We start from the raw sequence: 19,876 nt of genomic DNA, 5'->3' as shown, positions 1-19,876 counted from the left end.
TATTTTAATTTCGCTTCTTCGCTCTCATATCTGCAGGTTGTTTTGTGCAAAGACAGCTCTGCCATCACCGTGTGGTTTATGCCCGCGATAAATATGTCCGAGGCGGATGCACCTGCAGCTGCTACACGTTTCAGGAGCTTTGCTTTTCTTTTTCCACTAGTCGATGAAATATTGCAGGATACGGAGGCAACCGGTTATGGATGTGTATTACTGGTGGCCTCACCAACCACAAAATTGGTGTATATAAAGTTGTATACCCACAATTGTTTAAAAATATCAGTTTTTTACTAACCTAATAATTATTAATAATCTAAAAATGCTTAAAATACTACTAAGATGGCCCTTTTATCATTTTTTTTTATCAAATCTACCTGGGCATTGGTTAATTTGGACTCCCGATTCCGAGTCAAAGCTGTCAAACTGGCAAATCAAAATGAGTGTGAAAATGTAAGTTTTTAAACTTTTTTCACACAAACAGTAAGAATATTGTAAAGTTGTGTGTTTTATATATTTCTATAATACTATTAAGGCTATTTACAAGTCATAATGGATGCAGGGGAAAAAGATAACAATGCGGTGAGACTTAACCTTAATGTTGTCATGTTTACATGTTTTTACGTTATAGCGCGGTTGTTTGATGCTAAATAATCGAATTTATCCAGTATTTGAGGGGCTTAACACCATTGGGAGGAACCCGGAGGCCGTTATCAACATAAAAAACCCGGTAAAACAACTACGCATTTGTAAATTTCTTAACCTCTAATTATTGATTTTTTAGAATGTTAGTAAACAACATGGTATCATTACCGTAATCGATGCAAACACACATTACATCAGCGATTTGAAATCAGTAAATGGTACGTTTTTGGACAATACGAAATTAGGTCATTTGAAATTGTATCCTTTAAAAAATGGTGCCTCAATCAAGTTCGGGGATGTTTTTTGCACATATAAGAAGCTCGAGGCTGGAAAGCACATCACAAATAATCATGACGAGTCACAGGATTTTAGTGAACATTTTTATGTTGCAAATACTCAGGCAGTGGAGGAGCCAAGCCTCCCAGAAGGAATTAATTTTAACGAAATGCCGACTCAAATTTTTGAACCGAGGACAATCAGTATTAACGATATGCCTACCCAGGTTCATAATTTTGACGATGTCGGTGAAGACAGTAATGATTCTATTGATTTTATGACAATGCAAAAATCAACAGAATCACAAAATCAGGGTAAATTGAATTCTGATCACTCAGACGATGAATCGACTATACGTCCAGTTGTGGAGGGAATTCCTAATACAATTGCATCTGGTTCAGAACCGTCTTCACAGGTTCACTCGGTAGAGTCAGATGAATCGACTGTACCTCGAGTCAAGAAGGGGGCTCGCATTGCAATTGAATCTGATTCAGATACGGAAGAATATAAACCAAATCTAAGTGCATCAAAATATGTTATAAGCGATGATTCTGAAACTGAGATTGAAGATAATGTGGAGAATATAAATCCGAATTTAAAGGATAACTCTGCTATGGACGATTTAGCCTCGTCGGTTAATGAATCTGTGCAAGAAAATGTGAAGGTAAATGAAGAATCAAGGCTTGAGGGTTCATCAGAGAACAAGGAAGATGATGGGAACGTTTTGGACCAAGGAACTACTGGGCATCAAATGAATGATTTTGGGGCTTTCCAAAATGATTTGGACGATCCAGAGGATTTCCCCTTAGTTGAAAAAGAAAATTCTTCTAACGTAACAAACAATGAAGAAGTGGCTCCAGTAATTGAAGAAGAAGCAGGAGAGGAATCTAAGAAGGAACGAGATTCATTTGAAATAATGAAGAAGAATGAAGAAATGGCTGATTTACCACTAGATAAGGGCAGTTATGCTTTTACTAAAGATAAAGATAGTGAAGCTACAGTGAGCGATCTTGGTGAAGAACTAGAAGATCCTAACTCAAAGCTACGTCCAGACGAAGAAGAGAGTATTCAGAATCAACAAAAGAGTCAGGAGGTTGCAAACGAGCCAATTCAACAAAATAATTTTAATTTTGATGAAGAAAAGAATCAAGAGACTGAAGATTTGTATATCCAGTCTACTCAACAAATAGAAGTAAATACAGTGTCTGATCAAGTAGTGTCCAATATTGTGAAAGATGACGAAATATTTCTTCAAGCCACTCAGACGTTGGAATTGTTAGATGAAACAGTTGAGAATGCAAACAGTGATTTAGAATCATCTACAATTTGCAAAAGTGCAGAAGTGTCTGTCAAATCTTTGGAATCTTCCGCTCACGATAACAAAGATATAGATTCGCTTGAGCGGCCTTCAACTTCTAAAAACTTAGAAGAGGATATTATGCTTCCGCCTACTCAAGCGTTGGAGTCGCTACATGGGGGTGAAACTTCTGAACCACCTAAGGACGTTTTTGCGATTCCGAGCGCCTTATCTGTGAAACAAAAGGATGATGATCTGTTTTTACCACCTACTCAAGCTTTGGAGAGTATGCTTAGTGAGGGCTTATCGCCAAAGAAACAAGCTTCAAAAACATCAGTAGTGGACGATGACGATAGCTTCGTTATACAACCGACGCAAGCTCTTGAAGATTTACATAGAGACACTGATAATGCACATTTCAATAAAGTTGAAGATCAGTTGGCGGAAATATTTGCCAGTCAAAGTATGATGGCAACTCAACAGCTGGTTAGTGTTTTGGAAACATCACATGATGAGGTTATTGATGATAGTATCTGTGAGGAACCGATGAAGTTGTCTAGACGGAGTACGTTTAGTATGAGTTTTCAACGGCCGAAGCCTCTTAGTGACGAAGCAGTCAAAGAAATTTTGGGAGAAGGAATGGAAAAGAAAACACAAGATTTACAAATTGTGAATAAAGGGAAAGAGAATGTTAAAACTTATACGAGAAGTAAGTCTTCGATCGGAGAACAAACAGAAGAAAAGAAAGTGGAAGAAATCAAATCTTCTGTCTTAGAAGGATGTCAAAGCAAAGAGGATAACAGTGTGGAAATTCGAAAAAGAGGAAGAAGAAAACAGGATTTGTCAACAAAAGTTGATGAAGCAGAGGAACATAAAAACAAATGTAATGAGGATTCTATTGCGATCAAAAGAGGAAGAAGAAACCAAGTTTCGAATACTCCAGATTTTGATGAGAATAATGAAAAGGTTTCGAATAAAGAAGCAGGTACTTCTCTAGATAACACTGATGTGAAAGCTAGAATTAAAGATGCAAAGAACGCAAAAGAAGACGATGAAAGTAAAAATATATTAAGGCAAAATAATAGCGTTTCTAATAAAGCGAATGACGATGTTGTCAAAGAAAATAAAAGACGGGGTAGGTCTAAAAAAACAGAAGATTCAAATAGTGAGGAAGCTAAAAGTGTCGACAACGACGATATTGTAGGAAATACTCCTAAGATTCGAAAAGGAAAAGTTGCAACTTTTAAACAAACAGATCAAAGTAGTGAATCTCAAGGTAGTAATAGTGATGAACAAAAAATTGCAACAAGAAAGAGGAAAACTGAAGAAGCCTTTACAGAAACACCCAATAATATGAAAAAGAAAGTAACCACCAACAGTAAGGAAAGTAGTGATTTATTTCTTAATAATGAAATTCAACCCGCAACAAGTACTCCAAGAAAACGAGTTCGTAGAGGAACGCATGACTCAGAAGACGCTTTTGAACCCAAAATTCCGAAATGTGAAGAATCTGCTATAAAGAAGCCAGCAGGAGCATCAAGAATGACAAGGAAAATAAAGGCACAACTGGATGATGATGTTACTAGTAATTCTTCGGCTTCTAATAGTCAAGAGCAAGCAGTTAAAGATGATGATGTAGTGAGTAATGCGTCGACTAATAGTCAAGAACAAACAGTTGTTGATAACAAAAAACGTAAAACTGAAGAACGTGTTACGAAGGAAAAAGCAGTACCTTCGAGAATGAGTACTAGAAGAGGTAAAGTTGATAAAGATGATGATGTAGTGAGTAATTCGTCGACTAATAGTCAAGAACAAACAGTTGTTGATAACAAAAAACGTAAAACTGAAGAACGTGTTATGAAGGAAAAAGCAGTACCTTCGAGAATGAGTACTAGAAGAGGTAAAGTTGAAAAAGAGGATGATGCAGTGAGTAATTCGTCGGCTAATAGTCAAGAACAAACACTTGTTGATAACAAAGAACGTAAAACTGAAGAACGTGTTACGAAGGAAAAAGCAGTACCTTCAAGGATGAGTACTAGAAGAGGCAAAGTTGAAAAAGAGGATGATGTCGTCAGTATCTCATCGTCGTCAAGTAATCAGGAACAAGCTGTTACAAGAAAAACCCCAGGACCCTCAAAAATGACTACTAGGAGATTAAAAGCAGCAGAAAAAGAGGACGACGTAGTGAGTGTCTCGTCAAATTCAAGCAGTCAAGATCAAACGGTTCAAGAGCCAACAAAGAGAGGGCGACGTTTAAGTGCAAATAGTAGACGATTGAAGAGAGAGGAAGAAGAAAAGAATAAAACTTTAATTAAACAAAACTCGTTCGAAACATCTACGCCCACAACACCAGGGGGAAGCCCTCTAAGATCCAAAAGGCAGTTAAAGCCTAAAGTAGTGTTTACAATGATGGACAATCCAGAGTTGGAAACCTTGATTCGTCGACTGGGTATGGTTGTGTAGTTTTATTGTGCACACTTACTTTGGTGTTTGGTTTAAGGTGGTAGTGTTGTGGAAACAGTTGACGCTTGCACCGTGCTGGTCACAGAAACCGTCAAACGTTCACAAAAATTGCTTTGCGCTGTTGCTCAGAGCAAACCGATTTGTTCACCACAGTGGTTGTATGCATGCAGGAAAGCATCTGCATTTGTCGGTATGTTGCTTTCACATATGCTGGACATTCACCATCAGGATTCTTTTTGTAGACCCTTGGGATTATATTCTTCAAGATAAAGAAGCCGAGCAAAAATGGAAATTCTCATTACGCGAGTCGTTAAAACGCAGTAGCAAAAAGAAATTATTAGAGAACCACTCATTCCAACTCATCGTGAATAATGCTGCAGATGTCTTAAAGGGTTTGTAATTCAGGATTTTTTTTATCTATATTTTAATAATATTGTCGTTTGTTTTCTAGACGCCATTGAGGCATGTGGGGGCAAGTGTTTGAGAAGTTTAGTTAAAGCCGATTCTGATAATTTATTTGTTGTTTCATCTGAGGACAATAAGGGGAAATATAATAAGATTGTGAAACAGAATCCGAGGATTAAAGTTGTTTCGGCCGAAGCTATTTTTGATGGCACCCTGCGGCAGGAATTTAATTTTAAAGATCATTTATTGATTTAATGTGTATTTTATTTGGAAATAAATCATTTACAAAGAAAAGGTGTTATCAATCATTAAAAACCAATCCTCTCAATGTTTTATTTAAACACTGAGCATCATCTTACAATGGGAACACCATTTAGTTTTTCATTACAAACAAACACCTGTAGAAGACTACTCCGCGTAGTTTGGTCTTTCTTCACGAGATGTCCATACTTTCCAAAAATTGATGAATAAATCCAAAACTTGTTCCGAATTATTATAAAATCGGTAATTTTTACAAAACTGAAAGAGAAACGCGGAAAATCGTTTTATTAAGTCGAAATATTTTGTTTTAATAAGTTTTCGACGTGATCAAATTGAAATAGGCTTTGGTATTTGACCCAGCTCATACATTTTCCGCGTTGCTTGGCGACTGCCGTCGCCGTCGAAGTAAACAAATATGAAAATGGCACCGGTTGAGGTACGTAGAATTTGTCATAAAACACAAACGACTTTTTATTTTACCGCAGAATCCGTCTACCGACAACAAGAACACAATCATTTTCAACAACTCAAAAAAAGAATTATTTAAATTGAATGAGAATTTTAAGGCTTTTCAGCGAAAGCTAAAAATTTATTGGAAAGTGATAATGTGAGTAAAAAATAACAGTTTTCGGTTTTTTCTTAAACAAATTTGTAGAAACAAAGAGGAGATCAGTGCGCAGTTGTTACAGAATTGTACTTTACTGATTTTGCCGGGATGTCAGCAACCGTTCGAAGAGAGCGAACTGAACTGTTTAAAGTCATTTATCAAGGATGGGGGTCGAATTTTGGTGCTGCTGGCTGAGAGTAGTCACGACGATGCCAGCAATACCAACATACTTTTGGAAGAGTTTGGGATAATCCCAAATATGGGTGTGTTTTGTTTGAAATTTTATGTTTGCGCCTTATAAAGAAAGACGTGACAATTTTAAAAATTCCTTGTAAACGTTTCAGATTCTTTGATACGCACGCACTATTACAAATATTTCCACCCCAAGGAGTGTTTTATCGGCGACAGCTCCATAAATACCTCTCTAAATAGGGATAAAGTTAACATAAATCTCGTATATCCTTTCGGTTGCACGATGAACGTTAGCAAACCCAGTGTGGTGGCTTTCACAAGTGGATCTGCATCTTTCCCCGTGGATCGCCCCCTGGGTGCTTTATATTACGACCCGAGCAGCGGTGAGTGCGGGCAGAGGCATGGGCGGCGATCTCACTCGGTTTCTAGGGGGCCGTTTGGTGGCCGTAGGCTCCGGTCACATGTTCGCCGATAAGTACATCGACCAGGAAGCCAACGAAAAGTTCAGAGAGCTGCTCTTCGACTTTCTCACCAACGCGCACAGCGTCAGGTTTGCGCCCTCTGACCACGACGACATCGACGTGAGCCCCATTCTCGAAACAAAACCGAGCGATATTTCGACGCCCCCTGTTTCAGATTTCCGACCAGCACAGCGTGCCAGACACGGCGGAGTTGGCCGAACGGCCCAAGCTTTGTCTGACCGACGCGATAAGTCACACCGTTTCCATAGATTACACCCAACTTTTTGACCATAAAACATACTCGATGAATACGAACTTGGGTAATTCTCTGTGCGAAGCTCGCAATGCTCGAGCGATATTATTTACTCGGATCGGGTAGAGTAATGTACAACACGACTCTTTGTTTTGCAGTTCCCGAAGCGCTCAAACTCTACGACGAATTGGGAGTGAAACATCAGCCCCTCAAGATCATTACGCCCAAGTTTGAAGCGCCACTGCCGCCCCTTCAGGCGGCGGTACGTGAAACTGAATACTCATTAATTTGATTAGGTCATACGCATGGCCAGCACCGAATGACATAACGACTAAAAACTGTTCACAATCACATCTATTTCATTAAATCGAGTAACTAACTAAAAACAGAAAAATATTGAAATAGTGGCCCAACGCTAACTTTGCTATTGTGATAAAAGAATATGTACCTACTTAATTTCTGTGGCGAACTTAGCCTTTGAAAATTGCCGTGGTTCATAATTTTGCTTTTAAAAACCCTTGATACAGCTTATGTTTTTTTTTGCTTCTATAGTGGAGTCGAATATGATTATTTTTAAAATGTGAAGAATAAAAAATTCTTTACTGTCCACGTCTTCAAATGTTTGAAGTTGCAGATGAAAGGTTAAAACGTACGAAATGTGCATAATCCTACTGACTGCGTCAATTAGGCTCATAAAAAACATTATAAGTGGCAACAACATAATACGTAACTAAATTAATTTCACAAATAGGTAGGTGCAGACGGAATTACCAATCTAGCAGATGTGATTCGTGGAATGAAAATAGTATTTCACTGATTTTCGTATAAAAAGTGATTTGTTTCATTTATTTCGGAATCATTTGGGATGTGATAAAATACTTACTTTTCTTAATAATAATAAAACTCGAAATTTGGACAAGATAAGACATTTCTTGGTTTTCAGAAATTCTTTTATTGAATAGATATTTTATGAATTATTTTTGAAATTGTACAAACTATACATACAATTTGCGTCGGTATTTAAAACGTTTTTATCGGGACTCGAGTCCGGGAACACGAAGTTTAATTGCTACACCAATTTGGAAATAGTTTTTCAATTTTTTTGTATGAGCAAAGCTACCCGTAAGTCATAACCATAACCGTTCACATATTCACTGTTGTAAGAGTTCTATAACATTTTCATCAGAAATAAATAAAACAATATAAATAGTAGGTACAGCAAAAAACTATGAATGTTAGATTTTATACATTATTAAAAAAAAGTTTTTTAGTTCAACTTTTATATTGAATTTAGCACTTTAACAGTTATTAAGTATGACCGGTTGGGTCTTAGAAAAAATAATGTATGCGGCTTTCATTTAATGACTATTGAAACACGAGTGCGAAAATTACGACACGACTCTGATTGCCGAGTGTTTTAACGTATAAATGCATAAAACTTATTAGCACCACTATGTATTGTTGCAACGTTTGCTTGTACACCATTAAATTTTATAGAGATTACTCCGAAGCGCGAGGACCATTCAAGCAAGCTTGTTTTGTGATTTATTGCAGACATTATGTAGTCTTTCAGACGAACCGATTGGTATCGTAAATATCTTTGAGTCACCCTTGTCAAGTGAATGTTGATTATCATATCCAGCATTAACTACTGTAAAACTTTATGGTGTACAAAGAAAATATTGCTAGCTAACTTAATTCCAACAGGCATTTGCCCAATTACAGTAAAAATAAAGAAAATCAGAAATTAACATAAAAGACCAAACGTGGTAACAACTAAGGACAATAATAAATTCTTATTAAACTAAGCGAAATCCTGTTTAACTGGTAATAAATTAAAGTGATTACACATTACCAATATCGGCGACTTAACTATAGTGCGCTCGTTCTATTTGGTGCACAATAAATTTTAAATTATGACGAGCACTAGATCTGGGTACCACAAAATTAGGAAAAAGGATTAAAAACCAATCCGAATTTGATCTTTTCCGTTTTTTTCTTTTAAATGAATACAGCGGTCAATAATTCTCAATTTTCTCATGTTATCAGTTCAAATCTCGGTTCAAATTGTTGAAAAAAAAAAGACTTTTCTTGTTTCTCTGCTCTAATTTCATATGGGTGATCATTACAATCCGTTAGTAACTTGTAGCATTTTGCCATGCGCCTTTTATCGGCGAGTTCTCGTCATCTTTTGTCAGAATGGCTCGACGCTTTATTATAACTTTCGTTTCCCGGCCCTCGTCATTAATTCTTGCAACAACTCTCTTGTTTGACTTGGTTAAGTCGCCGAAGCGTGGGTGTCGGGTGCACTTAGTCGTCGAAGAGGGCCTCGTCCTTGTCTAACGTCAAACTAACTTGCAGGTATTTCCCCCATCGTTCCGCGAGTTGCCGCCCCCGCCTTTGGAACTGTTCGATCTGGATGAAGCGTTCAGTTCAGTATTCTCAAAGTTGGCCCAGTTTACGAACAAGTATACGATGACGACGACCAAAATTGACGACGACGATCTGGAATTTTATATTAAAGAGTGCAGTAAAATTGTCAAAGTGGAAGGACAAATGGACGGGGCGGCCAGCATCCTTCACCACATGGGGGAGCAGATAGCGAAGTTTAAGAGTATCGATACGATAAAATGAATGTAAACCAAACAAAAATGAAATAAAGATTGCACTTATTTCGGGATTCATGATAGTTCCTGTCAGTGGCATAGTCTTCGCCCCCGTATCGATGCAGACGCTGATGGCGGGGCGTTTTTTATTATTATTGTTCCAGTGGAGCCTTGTTAACGTCGGAATAACCAGAAGTGAACCGGAGAAAATCCATAAACATAAACCTGTTGGATTAAACCGTTACAACGTCTAGTTGGAGGACGTTCGTGGCGTATCCAGCTTCAGCGGTCCAGTAGCGACCTCTGACCTATCAACCCTTTCTATCTGGGACTACCCCAGCATCCCGACGTTGTAGTATTTCGGACTCAACCTGTTTGCAGAGCGCACAAGCGATCTGCGACCTTAAACACGACGCCCGTCAGCCACGATTTATCAACCGATGACGCCCCGGATCTATTCACATGCTGCGACCTTGTTTTGCGTTTTTAACCGTTCCCCGAATACCCGCTTTGTTGGCAATTATCTGTTATCGCACATCGCGGAAAAAACGCGAACAATTCGGGAGTTCGTGGAGCGGTGGTAATTGACTCGCGTCGGTGAGGAAGTTAATGAAATCAAGCCAATATATCCCCGGGATAGACATTTCCAGGTGTTTGACTGCTACATCTTAATTTATTAAGCGCTCCTTATGACTCAAATATACGCCGTCTAACTTACCAGTTTTAGGTAATTGAAATGTACGGTTGGGGAGACGCGAAAAAGCGCGACGGTTTGGCTAATCGATATTTTTTCTGATTCTTCACATAAATTAACAGCCACTTTGAAAAGCGGGAGACGTCGACTTGTGGTTGTTTTTCGACAGCAAACGTACAACGAGTTTCAATGTGAGGTTACTTTACTAAAACATTTGCAGCTTTTTACTGAAACGGCAAAAAGACTTGAAAGTAAACGTTTAGAAATGAAGTTGCGCTGTTTACCTGTTTGTTTTAATGGTAAACAATTTAATAAATACGTACACTATCGTGAAAACTGGTGTAATATGCATTTACACAGAAATTATAAACGTTAATAGAAGAAATATAAACGTTCAACACAAGGAAAAATATCATACCGATACCTAGTTGGTGTAAATAAATCCAAACCACACGATCCTTTTATTGCTTTTACTGCTTTTATTTGTTTATTTGACCAATCCGTGTTTTGACTTCAGGAGGCTACAAGAGGTAAAATATGTGTATCAAATCGATTCAAAAATGAATAAGTAATAAAGAAACGTAAAAATGTTTTTGTGTTACAAAGAATCTGTCATCGACTTTCTCGGTGAAATCATCACAAGATAACGCCAAAACAAATGTTTATATTTTTACTTAAGGTGGTTAGAATTTGGAGCAAACGTAGATTAAAATAAAAAAACATTTATACGTATGTGTTATATTATGAGATTGTACGTTGGCATATAGATCTCTACCTGTGTATTTCTGGGTCATTTTTTATCTGAAAACAGGTTACAGCATTCATGAAAATGTAAAAGTTAAAAAGTAGGTAAGCACCCTATTTCAAGTAGGGATAAAATAATATACTGACCCTCTTTCAAATATGGTATTTTACACAGGTTCTGGATAACACCTGTTAGGTTCAAATTATTTTCTTAGTACTAGCTATAGGTAAGTCAACGTAACTCGAGATTTATGAAGAAAAAATTGCATACCTACCACCTATGACTTAGTAATTGTCTCAATTTTTATTTTCTTAATAATTTTTTTTAAAAAGTGATTTCAGAATGCTTATACTTATACTACTAATTTATTGGCCTAAGTTTTGGACTAACAGATTGAAATCTAAAAAAATATTTTTTTTACTACAGTATTTACCAAGTGTGACTGGCTGGTTGTTATTCAGGTGATTAATGGATTTGATAGAAAAAAGACGAGAATTAAAATGTAGTTTGTTATAAAATAAACGAACTTATATAAACTTATAAACGGTAGTTTGAATTAAGTGGAGTCATAATAATATTCGAAATTTATTGTAATTGTATTTTCCTTCAGTTTAGAAAATTAATACCTAAAGACAATTTATTAAAGTGTTTATTAGTATATTGTAATAATAAGAATAATTAGATAATAATTAGAATCTAAGGGCTAATTAGAATTAGAATCTAAACGCGACTTGACCAATCAAATTTGTTCAATTTGGCCTCGTGATCAGTTAATCACGCACTTAATTGCAGATTAATTTAATGACGCTTATATAAACCAACCCTAAGGACCGGTTTATAGAAGCGTCATTAATTTAATTCGGAATTAATTGCGTGATTAACTGATCACGTGACCAAATTGAACAAATTTGATTGGTCTTTTCGCGTTGTTTTATCAATAACAACAAAATAACAAAAAATAATTAACAATAACAACAAAAAATTAAATGAATTTTAACAATAAACCAACCCTAAAAATCTAAGAATTAATTAGAATGGAAAAATTAGAATTATAAAACTTTTAAACAAAAAAATATTTTAACCCGCTTGCACAATTTTTGCTAATAATTATAATAAATTGTCTTTACTTATTTTAAAAAGTTTCTTTAAACAATTTTGATTTTTCTGATGTCAAATAGGTAAGTCTAAGTCTAGACAAAATAGCTGATCACCTGACAAATTACCATAAGCCAGCATTAAGTGGAAACCTTAAAACTGTCAAAGAGGACGATTTTGATAACATTTATGTTCTTAACCTTGATTGCAGTGTAAATAATCAGTATATGTGGGTAGGTATCTACACTCTCAATGTTTAGATAGTTGAAATCGATGCTATTTGAGTTTACCCGCTTCTGGTTTAATTTGTTAAAGTAATAAGACCTAAGGTTATTACCGCGTCGTAATGTTTGGCAGGTATTTTAGCAACTGCGCCCGAATGACTATTCCGAAAATGTGCCAACCTTAAAAGTGTTTCGACCTTTCGCTCCCTGATGCAAATTGCGATCGTCAAATTAATAACAACGTTGTTTGCTTTAATTAGCCGCTAACCGTAATATCAGGGAATATCCTATCCTCCTGCTGCTGGCAAAGGCGACGCACCGAACATGTGCAGATGTCGATCGGGTGGCGTGTATCAAAAACAAACAGTGTCGCTTACTAATTTGCGAGCACCCTAATTGATAATTACTGGGGTATTATTTTTGCGGTCTCGTTAGCTTACTAATGACGTCGTCTATGAGACGTGCAGTGGCGGCGGCAGCAGGTGACGCTCAGGACTCGCTGCTGCTGATCCTCGAGATGGGATAAGTCGCGTCAAGTGCAGACGAGGCGCGGTCTGTCGCGACAGCCGCTAACAGCGGCGGCCGTGAGATCGCAGATCAGAGGATCCCGCTAATTAGGTAGCAGACCGGCTCTTGAGGCCCACCACGGCACGCAGCGGCGTACTAGCCTTTGCAAACTTTCAGCAATAATTTGCAATTACGTTTTTTGTATTACAAATCGTATTCTATGAAAGATGAGCTAAACAAATAAGTAAGACTTTTCCCACTTGCTGGAACCTCCAGATTTTCTTCAAGTTACCTACATTACCTACAGATTTGTGAAAAAGTGCCCTCATAAAATATTTTTGCAAATTCTATTGACTGCGCCAATTGTGTAATAAGTTTGTACGACTAGTAGTAAGATGAAGACACTGAATTAATGTCGATAAACTGAAAAGCAACCGCTTTGCTGAAAGTTTTAGCAAAAATGTGTAATTAACTACATGCTTTACATTATTGATGTAACGGCTTCTGTTTTCATATATTCTTGCACAATAATTATACCTAAATATACTCCTGATACTGCAGCAAAAAAATTGCTGTACAACAGTTAGGGTTGTTAAGGAAATTCAAATTCTAGCACTTTCCGGGCATTGGAATCTGATAAAAAGAATGAAGATAAAGCAGATACTTATTTACAGATTTGTTTTTATCGGGTTAAATAATAATAATTAGACCTCCTCTTGGACTTCCTTACCTTTTGTAAAAGGTACCTATAGGTACCCATAATACCATACGATCTTTTGAATTTATAATTATAGCAGGCTTTATCAGTTTTTTAACTTAGATGAAAATGCCGATTGTGATAATAAATTGAGCTGAAGGGTCAAATAATAATGTTTTGGACGGTAATATTTAATATTGTCTTCTAAAGTTTGTACTAGTTTATCAATTATCAGTCACAAATACACAAAACCACCTTCTCTAATTATTATAAATTCAAATAATCGCATGAAACATACTTGGTGCCCTTCAGCAAGCTCGCGGGGGACGAAAAATAGATTTTCAAATAAAATTCCATGCTAGATATTCAAGAAAAAAATTTTCCGAAGATCTTGAGTTTCTGCTTAAGTGACTACCTACGAGGTGTGTTTGCTAAACTTAAATTATTGTTGTGCAAATAATGCTTAATAGTATTTTACGTATTATGTCCGGAAAGTGAGGTTTTACTGGACTAGTAAGCAAATACTAGAACGAGTCGAAGACGAAGACAAGTCCTGATAGCTTACGAGTAGTAACAGAAGACTATTTTCCAGACGTGATGCATACAATATGTTTTTGCAACCGTGATGAGGATTTATTCATATCGAAGGAGCGTCTAACGTTATTAACAATGTTAAAAACACGACTGCCGTTGCAATACCTCATTCTTCATGTAGCACATTTAATATTTATAATAAATAAACCCCTAATTTCTAACATCATTGTCTCGTTTTTACAGGACTAGTCCGGAAAAAATTATCCAGCGAACTAGTCCGGTAAAATGGTACTTTCCGGCATTAATATTATAAAAGTCACATGTTCTTTACGGTACAGTTGAAAAAAAATTGTTGCAGGCACCAAAGTTATGTTAATTTTAATTTTCAAATTTTATCTAATTAATTTTTTTTGCACAAGATCTAAGGAATTTATTGTCTGACCTTCCCCGTGTGAGCTGATGCCATTTTTTTTTCTAAATTTCAATTTTCATAATGTCATTTTGTTCCATTTTTTATACAAATGTATTGTTAGCCTGATGATGTCTGTGGTATAATAGACGAAACGTTGCGTATCAATCGTTGTTTCCGTATAAGTTCTCCACCAGTTTTTTTCAATCTTGGATTAAGCATACAAGAGGACGTTTAACTTCACTCCGTTTAAATAATTATGCGTGTATTTTTTGTATCTAGTGTTTTCGTGTATATTTAGGTCTGTACATTAGACGCAGGCCTCGTAAAGTTATGTGAAACAACCTGTATTATTCTTATCGAGATGGAATTACAAAATGTTGAACTAAAATTCCATGATTCTGATTGGAATATTTTAGTTTTTCCTGAGAGACTGTAGCTACAAACAAGTAAACACTATTAGTAATTTATATCGTTCGAATGCAATAGTAGATATTAGCTGTTTCAAAACAATAAAAACGCCAGTCTTGCCAAAAAACAAAAAAAAATTTGGTCTTTGTGGAAAAATTTTTTTTTTTAAGACAAGATCAAAACAAGAAGAGACTTTTGTTGTCTTGTTGCTAATCTTATTTTTATTACGAGTAATAAGTTTGTTTTTTATGTATTTTTTTTTAAAAACCTACCAATTTTTGCCGAGACTTAAAATGCTTTGCCACTGAAAATTTACCTCAACTCCAACCCTTGTTCGGCCGCTCTTATTGCGATTTTTATGATTTCCGTCAAATATTGTAGGTAAATAAGGGCGAATGTGATGGACATGATGAAACAAGATATTTTGAAATACTTTTGCGTGTTTGTTTTGCGCGGTGCAGTCCTCCGCCCATGGTCTCGGGATGCCATTTGATCTCCGTCTCCGTCTAGCAAATTACACTGCTGGAGATTTGCCGCAGATATTTCCAGTTGAGCTTTTTACTCGTGAATATCTGTGAACCGTGTCTTCTTATAACGGGAAAGCGGGTCGCAGGCAGCGTAGCTCAGAGAGAAGGAAAAAAACAACGAAAAGCGCCGACGATTGTTTTGTTCCTCGTTCACCCTGCAACGGACTCCTGATAATACCGGCTAATTAGAAAAGCGCCCTCGCTTGACTTCCGCTCCTACTCGCACCGAAAACGCCGTATTAGTCCTCACGCAGACCAATTACGAAATTATGGCCACTAGTATATCCAAAAAACTTGTTTCGTTTACTTTTCGCTACGTTGATTACCATAATTGCCCGAAATCTGGGATTTTGTCCTCCGAGAGTACATTGCTAATTCAAGTGGCCGAAAAAACCAGCAAGTTCACCTTCGATGGCCGGATCCGGATATCAGAATCCGTTAGAGGCCCGCGCATAGCACATAATCAATGACCGTTACTGCGGCGCAAGATTAATTCACCGGAACTGGTCCAGTCTCAGCATCCAAGAACCGTGCCGGACTTTGTCCTCCCCCCGAAGAACCGCTCCATTGTTCGGAACATAAGGGCCCGGACAAGCGGCCGGACATCATAATAGGGTGCCAGATTAATAGAAAATTATACTGCAACCCCGCTCATTACAAACAACACGCTGAGAGAGCTTATTACGTCAAAAAACTGATGTACATAATAGAAAATGCGGAGGAAATGCATATTAGTGACACGGGGGTTGTTTGATTACTTTTCGGTAACGCCAAAGTTAATTCCTGCTGTCAATACATATTTTTTACTTTTCACTGGACAAAAATATCGAAAAAATCGGTGAAAAACAAACGTCTTGTCCCTCAATCTTTGACACACATAGTCACAGATTGAAGAGCATCAGCAAAAACCCAAATGTTCGTCCTGCAGGAGCGCGGTATGAAGTTTAACGCCGGCTTGGTTTTTCGAGCTGCCGTATTTATTTTCTTTTAATTAGGCCATTGGCGTAGTTTCGCAGATTTCGGCGTGTTGTTTCAGGTGTGCGCCTTCGAAAAAAAAGTGATCGGTTTGCGAACAAAAGCGCACGCATATGCGAGGGGTTAAGTCGTCGGCATGAATAGAGGCCGTAGAGCTAGATGGAAACGAATCGGCCGGTGATAAAATTAATTCCGTAGATTGGATCTCGCCTCCTGGTCGGATGCATGGGCGAGGGGCACTTAATTACATCCTGCGGCGGGCGGGTCAGCGGGGGCCGAGCGGGTTGGAAGAGAGCGGTGACAGTGGCGACCATCTGCTTAGTGGGGCACGGCCGAGCCGTCTTTCTCTGTGTATTCGCCACAATTAGCTAAGTGCAGCCGACAACCGGCTCTTTAGCCGTAAATCCAACAATCAGCGCGCACAGTTCGACACCCGCTCAAATGCCATATGGTCGGAGGAGAGTCAGGGAAAAATCGATCGCTGATGACGGGTTGGAATTTTCAAAAGCGGGTCTTGGTTTGGAACGAGAAACGGGTCAAATGGGGTTACTAAAAACCGTAATCAGAAGCGACGAAATGACAGCAACGAGGTCCGGGATTTTCGAGGAAGCAATCGATGAATTTGTTATTTACGAGTATGGTTTGGCTTATTACGTGTGAAAAGAAGTAAAGAAAAGATTTTTTGACTAATACTGAAGAGTAGATGTAATTTGTAGTTCAGTGGAACTTCTGCTTATAAGTCCAAGTACCTGTTGCCACAAAAAATCAGAGATATTGGGGTTTCGGGACATACAGTAAAATCTCCAATAAGCGGACATCGACGCTGACACGTTTTTTGTCCGGTTAATAGAGGTGTCCTCTTAAGAGAAATAATAAACATACATTAATTTAATAAAGAGTTAGTTGGATGATATCTACTGTTTCTTGAAAAAAAATTTGCTTCAAAATTTGCTACATCTTGTTCATCAGTATTTTTTGATGTAGCTTTTAACATTGATATTTTTTACTAATAATTTAATTAGTTGTTCGTATTATGGAATTCAAACGTTCGGATTATGGAAGCAATTTTACACAATTGAGGCGTTCGGATTATAGATTCGTTCGGATTATAGGGGGTTCGGACTATCCAAACATTACTGTATTTGCTACTTATTATTGGTTCTTCCTATTTTACATTTCTTTGTAAATTTCCTACACTCGGTTTGATTTTTATTAGTAAATGCTCGAGACCAGGCAATCTGTTCGACCCATCTAATTTTCGGATATAGAAATTCGACTTATAGAGGTTTCACTGTATTTATTTTTGTTTTTTTTATTGATCTCTACCAAATTGTACATGAATATAGGCATAGGTATATATGGTATAGGTATATAGGTAGACTGAACTGAAAGTAATATATCTTTGTTATGGGTCATTTTTCAGAAAATCTTTGACCAGGTCGTATTTATTTTTTGTAATGTTATATTTTGACACAATAGCAACATGTATAGCATATAAAAAGTAGTCATCGAAATCACACTTCGGATTATAATGGTAGAAAAAATATATACCTAATTTCAAAAGACACTTTAAAAAAAAATTCGGCTTCTGCAAAAAAAATGTCTATAAACAATATTTTTTGGAGTTGTATTGCGGTATTGACGTTTTCCCGCAGTCCTTTATTACAAACCTTGAACATGAACTAAAAAATCGTGCCGCTACCATAAACAACGAAAAGCCAAAACCGCGAAATTCGATAAACAAAACACGGTAGCATTGCCGCGGTAAATCCGTATTTCAAGTCAAGGCCGCCTCAGCTCGAACAGTAGTCGCATCACCTTGGAAATTTCATCCCTCTGAACCAGAGGAGTAAAAAACCGTTACGCAACTCGTCCAGCTCCAAATACGGAATGACCATTTATTACACATCGACAGCGCGAGAGACCGCACCGCTTAGCGGCGCCTACTGCGATCCCTGCACGGGCCGGTGTGTGCGGTGGTGGGGATAGCCGGCAGAGGGTCCCGCGACCATGTCGGTGCTTCACAGAGACGCACCAGTACGGGATAGCCCGGCGTCCCGATCTTATCGTAGCAAGCGTTGAGTCGCAGCTCACTCGATCCGCGCGAGCGTTCGTAACTTCACAAGTTTTAACGCGCTATGGGCGCAGCCCCCGCTCTCTGAGCTCTCAGTGACCGAACTCCCAGTGCTTGGCCATGGCCACCGCGATGCTCGCCGACCGAGGAGTGCGCCGCAAGATGGCCCAGGAGGAGGCCCGCCCCAAGAAGGCGCCCAAACGCAAGCCGCCCACGCCCGCGCCCAAGAGCCGCGCCGAGCAGAACAACAACGTCAAGAGGCAGCGCCTCTCCGTCGACAACAAGGACGACATGCTGGCCACCTACCAGCCCTGGGTCATCCAGACCTACGGCGACCTGGCCAAGACAAAGACCATCACGTTGAAGAAGTACGCGCGGATCTTGCGCACCCTCCGCGGAGAGGAGATCGTGAGCGCGGACAACTCCAAGTTTCGGTTCTGGGTTAAGGCGAAGGGCTTCCACGTGGGCAAGCCGGCGGGCTACGAGGCCAAACCCGCCGACGCGATCGTGGGACGATACAGTGTGTGCGACGCCGACGAGGGGATTCCCGCAGTTAACGAGAAGTTGGCAGGATCGGCCAAGGATCCGCCGCTCTACGTTCCCAATGCGCCCTTCAAGGTATGTGCAGTTGCCAGCTCCCCCGGGAAACGTATGACGGGGGCGGGGCCCTTTTTCTGCTCGGAGGCATAAATAATAAGCGACAAACTTCTTGCCATGAAAGATTAACTACATACGGAAAGAATATATACATCCAATTTGACAAATTGTCATTACAATAAATGATGACGACAAAAATATTTTTATGTTTGTACTCATAAAAAAAGAGGTGAAAAAATTCATAAACAAATATTTAATGAAAAAAGGTCAGTAAAGAAAAAAATTATCGAAAGGGACATATGCAAATAAAACAAACTGCATTAATGAATTATGACAAAAATCAAATCAAAAATTATCACAAATGACAAAAAGAGCTAGAAAGGACATGTCCTATAACAACAATTTTCAATGCAACAAAGGTTGACGAATGTTTTTTGTAAAATATATTAAACTGCTCATTTTTTATTTTCACATACCTGTTATACATAGGAGGAATGCATTATATTTTTCAAACAATACGAAATAAAACGTTGTCGTTTGTAAATCACGTTACTTTATACTTGATTGACAATCTGTTTTTATTTAATTTGTTGTAATTTATATTGATGAGAATTTGCATTACGAAGTTTTTCTCTTTAATTTTTTTGATAAGTTGAAAGTAGATTTATGGTAATGTAAACCCATGGGGAGGTCTAAGGGGGTCATAGGTGGCAAATTGCACCTACTTACAATTTTTTACGAATTATTTACTTTATATGAAATTTTTGTGTTTTCTGTTTTGAGATAATAAGCATTTATTATTTATTCTGTTATAATCTACAACTATGTACTGTGCAATATGTATATGATTCATTTTTGTGCTTTCCTCTCTTATCCAGACCTGTTCATACTTAGTGAATAAGCATATTTGGTACACGATTGTTAGTA

The 19,876-nt window shown here is 37.9% G+C and overlaps 3 protein-coding genes across 5 annotated transcripts in view; all 3 read left to right on the top strand.

Annotated features, from left to right (window-relative positions):
- Positions 1-308: 308 nt before the first annotated feature.
- Positions 309-5,374, top strand: LOC103313737 (uncharacterized). Its single transcript, XM_008197814.3, has 6 exons — positions 309-576; positions 626-724; positions 779-4,661; positions 4,713-4,865; positions 4,918-5,067; positions 5,127-5,374. Exons 1-6 carry the CDS (start codon positions 547-549, stop codon positions 5,333-5,335), a joined length of 4,524 nt encoding a protein of 1,507 aa, XP_008196036.1. The 5' UTR covers positions 309-546; the 3' UTR covers positions 5,336-5,374.
- Positions 5,375-5,628: 254 nt separating this feature from the next.
- IFT52 (Intraflagellar transport 52) lies at positions 5,629-9,534 on the top strand. Its single transcript, XM_970602.4, has 8 exons — positions 5,629-5,777; positions 5,827-5,948; positions 5,997-6,211; positions 6,293-6,523; positions 6,570-6,721; positions 6,777-6,921; positions 7,013-7,116; positions 9,216-9,534. Exons 1-8 carry the CDS (start codon positions 5,757-5,759, stop codon positions 9,486-9,488), a joined length of 1,263 nt encoding a protein of 420 aa, XP_975695.2. The 5' UTR covers positions 5,629-5,756; the 3' UTR covers positions 9,489-9,534.
- Positions 9,535-18,291: 8,757 nt separating this feature from the next.
- LOC664605 (uncharacterized protein) overlaps positions 18,292-19,876 on the top strand; it is a 111,573-nt gene continuing 109,988 nt past the window's right edge. For 2 of the 3 annotated variants that reach the window (XM_008197813.3, XM_008197811.3), the window contains exon 1: positions 18,293-18,970. In XM_008197813.3, coding sequence (XP_008196035.1) covers positions 18,473-18,970 — 498 coding nt within the window. In that variant the 5' untranslated portion in view covers positions 18,293-18,472. Of the gene's footprint in view, positions 18,971-19,876 lie in introns of all 3 variants that reach the window. The other variant, XM_008197812.3, reaches the window with a different exon arrangement.

Source organism: Tribolium castaneum, chromosome 3 (genome assembly GCF_031307605.1).
Source record: "Tribolium castaneum strain GA2 chromosome 3, icTriCast1.1, whole genome shotgun sequence".
NCBI classification, from domain to species: domain Eukaryota; kingdom Metazoa; phylum Arthropoda; class Insecta; order Coleoptera; family Tenebrionidae; genus Tribolium; species Tribolium castaneum.
Note: the sequence above shows the minus strand (reverse complement) of the source record. Positions and strands in the feature narration are given on the sequence as shown.

Excerpts from the sequence above, each read along its gene's own strand:
- LOC103313737 (XM_008197814.3), top strand. The coding sequence starts at position 547 with ATGGATGCAGGGGAAAAAGATAACAATGCG. Across the intron at positions 725-778 it reads TTATCAACATAAAAAACCCG|AATGTTAGTAAACAACATGG; the intron begins GTAAAACAACTA and ends TTGATTTTTTAG. Across the intron at positions 4,662-4,712 it reads AACCTTGATTCGTCGACTGG|GTGGTAGTGTTGTGGAAACA; the intron begins GTATGGTTGTGT and ends GTTTGGTTTAAG.
- IFT52 (XM_970602.4), top strand. The coding sequence starts at position 5,757 with ATGAAAATGGCACCGGTTGAG. Across the intron at positions 6,524-6,569 it reads ATATTACGACCCGAGCAGCG|GGGGCCGTTTGGTGGCCGTA; the intron begins GTGAGTGCGGGC and ends CTCGGTTTCTAG. Across the intron at positions 7,117-9,215 it reads TGCCGCCCCTTCAGGCGGCG|GTATTTCCCCCATCGTTCCG; the intron begins GTACGTGAAACT and ends ACTAACTTGCAG.